The following is a 6,708-nucleotide window of genomic DNA, read 5'->3' as shown; positions in this document are numbered from 1 at the left end:
CATAGGGGGCGCCACCGCCGGCTCGCACAAAGCAGTACCTACCACGAGGGGTCGCAAACAATGTTCATAGGGGGCGCCACCGCCGGCTCGCACAAAGCAGTACCTACCACGAGGGGTCGCCGACGATGCTGATAGGCGGCGCCACTGCCGGGTCGCACCAGTGGAGAGGGGGCGCTGTGATCGTCTGTCGTATGACGTGCTGATGCAGCAGGTGGTTGCTAAGGACGACCTCCCAGACGCCCGCCTGCTGAGCTAGGTTGTACGGCTCGGCGCTGACATCATAGGCTGCAACGACAAACGCAGTCAGCGAACAGTAACTAACAACCCACCTCTCCCAATCCCGGTCCCAACCAAGGATCCCCCTCCCCTTTCTCCCAATCCCGGTACTAAGCAACGACCCCCCTCTCCCAATCCCGGAACTAAGCAACGACCCCCCTCTCCTCATCCTGGTACTAAGCAACGACCCCCCTCTCCCAATCGCAGCCATGCCCAACGACGTCCCCTTCTCCCTACCCCGGCTCCAACTAACACCCCTCTCCCCATCCCGGTCCCAACCAACGACCCCCTCTCCCCATCCTGGTACTAACCAACGACCCCCTCTCTCCATCCTGGTACTAACCAACGACCCCCCCTCTCCCCATAGATAGATAGATAGATAGATATAGCACCATGGTACCACCCACCCCACCCACCACACACACACCCAATAAGAAATGATATACTATCGTTCCGCCACTCATATATTATATACACACTGCGTGGAATTGACACGTAATTCCGTTAGAACACAGTGTAGCCGGCAGCCGTCTCAATTTCCTGCAGCTCTGCCGACACCGTGGCGCGTACCTGTAATTTATTAGCAGGTATGTGACGAGAAAAGCAGCGTGACTCACTGCATGCACGCGCAGGTCTTCAAACGAAGATCTATAATATCAAGAGCTAATAAATACCTGTTTATTAGCTCTTGATATTATATATATATATATATATATGATGTGCGCGGGCTAAGCGCATTCATACGGGTTTCTCATGCGCTACTAATCCCCATACAATTCCTATGTAATTCTCATATCAGTCGCCGACAAAGGAATAATACCGTGATTAGAGGCAGCTTGCTTGTGCGCGAGGGGGGGGGAGGGGGGGGGGAGGTGGGGGATGTGTTTGTCGGTGCTCGAATGATGCTGCACTCTAAATGATACTGCGCCTCGTGCTAACGCATGAGATAAGGAATTTATTGTGATGGAAATAATTGAGAAGACTGTTGTTGACAGGTGGTAATTAGATAACATCTCGTACTCCGGAAATGAGAAAAATAATATATAAGCGCGTGCGTTTATTGTGTGTGTGTGGTGGGTGGGTGGGGGGGGGGGGCTAAATACCACCCGCAGATCTGCACTGACAGAACGCGCTGACTAGTAATGAAACTGACTCGTGACTTGATGCGGGGCCCACTATACACGTCGACACGCCGTGCTGGCTCGTAATAAAAAATCTAACCCCTATATAAGGTCACCGGGGAGGAGATTTGGCTAGGAGTTGTTGATTTGCGACTAGTTCAGAGGTCGACATTTTCCCCAGCTCGGGTAAGCATTCGCGAATCTTGATTTTGGATGCCGATCAGCTAGCTAGATTGTAACCGTCTGCTTGGAAGAATTTTATTTTATGGAATTTAATTTATTTTATGGAATCTTTAGTGACAATCGTGCGCTGAAACACGCAAATGTAATTGAGGTTGTGAGTAATGCTAACCTATCTCGTATGTGCTGTTGTTTTTTGTGACTTGAACTAAAATTACATCTCACGTGAATGTCATAGACATTTTAAATACTTATTTAACTCGTTTATGGGTTTTCTTTATGAAATGATAACTTCCTTAGCTCGTGAATCGTTCGGTTCAACCACAAATTTGTTTCACGAATCACAATTGCCGCTCATATACGTCATCACATTTACATGTCATACGTTAAGTCATAATCAACCATAAACAACAGCAATAATCGTGAGTACGTGAGTGTATATATCCCGCCAATTACCTCTAAAAAAATACAAACAACCACGCTCAAATGTAGCACGCACTATCCATATAACTGCGTCTGAAACGCGTGCACTCGTTTTTCTTCGTAACAGAAGGATAAAAAAAACCACCAGACCATGTTTCTAACCCATCGTCGCACAGCACCGCTGCTGTTACTGCTACTGGTGGTGGTTACCGCACACCTGGTCGCCAGTGAAGACCTGGACGAGTGTCGTGGTGAGAAGAGGGGACTTCAGACGGGAATCGAAGCTCTATCTACGATGCTGGGAGACTGCCGCAATGAGCTGAGCAACGAGAGAGGTCTGTGTAAGGAACGCGTGCGAGCAGTCAGCCTACAGTGTCAACAGAAGCAAGGCAGCGAGGCTGGAGAGCGTTAACCAGACCAGTGCGACTTCCATCTGTGAAGCGTATAACCCGTGTGAAATCTGTCGCGAGGTCTATCTCGTTTATAACTTGTCGGAATGCAGGGAAACCAAAGTCAGGACGTCTAAAGAAATACATCAGCTGATTTTTGAATCTAAAATCTTGCAGTTATATATATATATATATATATATATATCAAACCGCGTGCTAAATTTAATTTCGATTTTTTTTTCATTTCCCGTGGGAGGAACGTGTGTACTAGCATGAAAGCGTAATTATACGAAGGTGGTGACAGTTTCCTACCGTAATAAGTTGCTATTAAAACGTCTATGTTTGAAACACCTACGACTATCTATCATGGCTTGAGGTAATGACGTCATCTACCTTATTACACATTTTCACGCATGGTCGAGCCTCGCGCACTGAAATCTTAATAATATATGATTGCATTTAAATGCACGCCACATATGCGCAATTTGTATTTCATCTACATTATCTTCGTGGCTAACTTTAGAAGCATTTATAATTCCTCTCTCACGTGCTGGCGGGGTAACGCCAGTCCGTCCGTGCCGCGCGCGCACGCACACACACACACACACGGTCACGCGCGCGCTCACACGCACACACACGGTCACGCGCGCGCGCACACGCACACACACATGGTCACGCGCGCGCGCACACGCACACACACACGGTCACGCGCGCGCGCACACGCACGCACACATATATACGCACGCACGCACACACACACACATACACACGCACGCACGCGCGCGCACACACACACACACACACACACACACACACACACACACACTACACAGAAAAGAGAGAGCGAGCAGAGAGAAAGAGAAGAGAAAGAAGAGAGCGACAGAGAGAGAGAGAGAGAGAGAGAGAGAGAGGGAGCGAGAGAGAGAGAGTAGAGAGAGTGAGAGAGAGAGAGAGAGAGAGAGAGCGCAGCGAAAGATGAGAGAGAGGTGGAGGAGCGAGAGGCGGCGAGAGAGAGAGAGAAAGAGGGGGGGGGGAGAGACAGATAGATAATAGATCGGTGCTTTAATATTGCACGCCCTAACATAGCATGCATGTGACCTAACGGTACCATCGCTTCCAGGCACACGGATAAACACATAAACACAGGTATATATATACACTTACACACACTGACAAGCACTGTCACACATGCTCTCTCTCTCTCTCTCTCTCTCTCTCTCTCTCTCTCTCTCTCTCTCTTCTCTCTCTCTCTCTCTCTCTCTCTCTCTCGCTCTCGCTCTCGCTCTTCTCTCTCTCTCTCTCTCTCTCTCTCTTCTCTCTCTCTTCTCTCTCTCTCTGTCTCTCTCTCTCTCTTTCTCTCTCTCTCTCTCTCTCTCTCCCTCTCTCTCTCTGCTTCTTGATACTGCTACACAGGGACAACGTTTACTTTTGTTGACAAGGAGCGACAGGCAGGCAACAGCAGTGCCAGGCCGCGACACGCACATTCGTTGTCATCGCTACCTTCGCATATTAAAGCGAGCAAAATTAATACGAACGGCGAGCCATCGCCCATTGTACGCCAGCGCCGCCTCGCAGCACTGTCGAAAATTGATGACGTGTTTGTTGTTCCTTGCACCACAAGCAGTACGCCGGTGGCCATCAATACCAGCAGCATATACCCGCGTGCGTGTCACACGCTCTGTTTCTCAATGACAGCATCCACGTGCTGGTGGTGGCGCGCGCGCGTGGTGTGGCTGTGTGCAGTGTGGTGTTGGTGTGTGTGTGTCTGTGGTGTGTGTGTTGTGTGTGTGTGCGTGTGTGTATGTGTGTGTGTGTGTGCTGTGCGTGCGTGCGTGCGTGTGCGTGCGTGCGTGTGCTGTGTGTGTGTGTGTGTTGGGTGTGTGTGTTTGTGTGTGTGCTGTGTGTGTGCGTTGCGTGTGTGGTGTGTGTGTGTTGTGTGTGTTTGTTGTGTGTGTGTGTCTGTGTGTGTGTGTGTGTGTGTGTGTGTTGCGCTCGCGCAGCAGCCTGTGTAGTGATCATGCCTACATATACAATACATTCAGTACACTGATTAAACACATCGTCTCTCTGTTTCTGTCTCGCTCTCTCTCTCTCTCTCTTCTCTCTCTCTTCTCTCTCTCTCTATATATATATATATATATATATATATATATATATATATTTATGCGTATGTGAGTTCGTTGCGTGCGTTGCGAGCGTGTGTTGCGTGCGTGCATGCGTGTGTGCGTTCGTGCGGTGTGCGTGTGTTGGTGGTTACAAGTGAATGCACGCTATCGCTTACCGATACAACACCCATCAAAAAGCTAGGCAAAGCAGTTACGTTTGCGCAAAGGGATGCGCTCGCTGTGTTAGATGAAGTAGACTCGATTAACGACTGGCGTTACAGAGCTAATGAGAAGACCCGGTTAGTCGCGGAAACGTTCGGTTGAACAGGGTTGTCCGCGAGCCTGCCCTAATGAATGACACAGTGATTTACTGCTTTGAAAGATAACAGGCGATTAAGCGTGGAAACACGATAGGTAAGAAGGGTGTGTAGACTGGAGAAAGAGAGAGAGAGATGAGAGAGAGAGAGAGGAGCGCGGAGAGAGCAGACAGAGAGGGAGAGAGCTGAGAGAGAGAGAGAGATGAGAGTGAAAGACGAGGAGAAGAGATGGGGAGCAAGTTCGGAGGGACGGAGACATGATTGAGAGACTCAGGGGGAGAGGCGATGGAGAGAGAGCGAGAGCAGAGATAGAGCTGCAGCAGCAGAGAGAGCGCTATATGTATAATACGTGCACTCATTAACGTGAGACAGAGGCAGAAGAGATACGATTACGAGTGAACAGAGAAGAGCTAGAGAGAGGAAAGCCCTGACAAGAAGTGAAGTGAGGCCAGAGAGATAGGCACGATAGAGAAACAGACAGGATTCACGAACATCGGACAGGAAGGACACGAACCAAGGACAAACCAAGATACGGCGCCTTTACCCTTCCGCAGCTTTACTCTCATCCGCAATCAATGCCGAATCCCACCTTATAGTATTTATCCGGTATCGGCGGACCCTTCTCCGATCAATGTTATCACCACGTGAACGTCCTCATGCATTACCACACTGATGACACAAACACAAATGCATCATTGCGCAATCACGCACGTCCGTACACTACGCCTAAGCCGCGGATAGACACACGCGACAGATAGTAGACCAGCTAGTACAGTCTATACCTACCTCTACGCAGCAGCTAAAAAACTCTTTAACGTGAGAGACATAGGATGAGGGTTCGACCTCGACGATGATGTAGCCGAGGATGAATTCAGTAACACATAAAAGTCAGTTACATAGAGCAAGAGTGTTCCTACCCGATAACGTACGTTCCCACTCGCTCACCCACGCATTATTGTCGCTACACATTTTAACGTCACACAGTTATATATCGTCACACAGTTATATATCGTCATCACAGTTATATCGTTCAACAGTTATATATCGTCACACAGTTATATATCGTCAACACAGTTATATCGTCACACAGTTATATATTCGTCACACAGTTATATTCGTCACACAGTTATATATCGTCACACAGTTATATCGTCACACAGTTATATCGTCACACAGTTATATATCGTCACACAGTTATATCGTCACACAGTTATATATCGTCACACAGTTATATCGTCACACAGTTATATCGTCACACAGTTATATATCGTCACACACAGTTATATCGTCACACAGTTATATATCGTCACACAGTTATATCGTCACCATTATATATCGTCCACAGTTATATCGTCACACGTCTATATCGTCACACAGTTATCTTCGTCACACAGCTTATATCGTCACACATGTTATATATCGTCACACAGTTATATATCGTCACACACAGTTATATCGCTCACACAGTTATATATCGTCACACAGTGTATATCGCGCTCACACCAGTTATATATCGTCACACAGTTATATATCGTCACACAGTTATATATCGTCACACAGTTATATATCGTCACGCAGTTATATCGTCACACAGTTATATATCGTCACACAGTTATATTGTCACTCAGTTATATCGTCCCGCAGTTATATATCGCCATACAGTTATATATCGTCACACAGTTATATATCGTCACACAGTTATATATCGTCACGCAGTTATATATCGTCACACAGTTATATTGTCACGCAGTTATATCGTCACACAGTTACATATCGTCACACAGTTATATCGTCACACAGTTATATCAGTATGTGAATAATAACGGACATCTATTATAATCTATTATTATTCACTCCTGGTTATATAGTCACATACACATATATTGTCTGCTCGCCG

General features: G+C 47.4%; 1 protein-coding gene and 1 long non-coding RNA gene across 2 annotated transcripts in view; one reads left to right on the top strand and one right to left on the bottom strand.

Annotated features, from left to right (window-relative positions):
* LOC106808255 (galactocerebrosidase-like) overlaps positions 1–6,708 on the bottom strand; it is a 57,482-nt gene that overhangs the window by 9,755 nt on the left and 41,019 nt on the right. The window contains exon 12 of the mRNA XM_014810886.1: positions 108–285. Within this exon, the coding sequence (XP_014666372.1) occupies positions 108–285 (178 nt within the window). The remainder of the gene's footprint in view (positions 1–107; positions 286–6,708) is intronic.
* Positions 1,493–2,743, top strand: LOC106808261. The gene is made up of 2 exons (XR_001393759.1): positions 1,493–1,583; positions 2,128–2,743. It is a non-coding gene; the product is annotated as an uncharacterized LOC106808261 (long non-coding RNA).

Source organism: Priapulus caudatus, unplaced genomic scaffold, assembly GCF_000485595.1.
Source record: "Priapulus caudatus unplaced genomic scaffold, Priapulus_caudatus-5.0.1 Scaffold263, whole genome shotgun sequence".
Lineage (NCBI taxonomy): Eukaryota > Metazoa > Priapulida > Priapulimorpha > Priapulimorphida > Priapulidae > Priapulus > Priapulus caudatus.
This window is presented reverse-complemented; position numbering and strand designations above follow the sequence as displayed.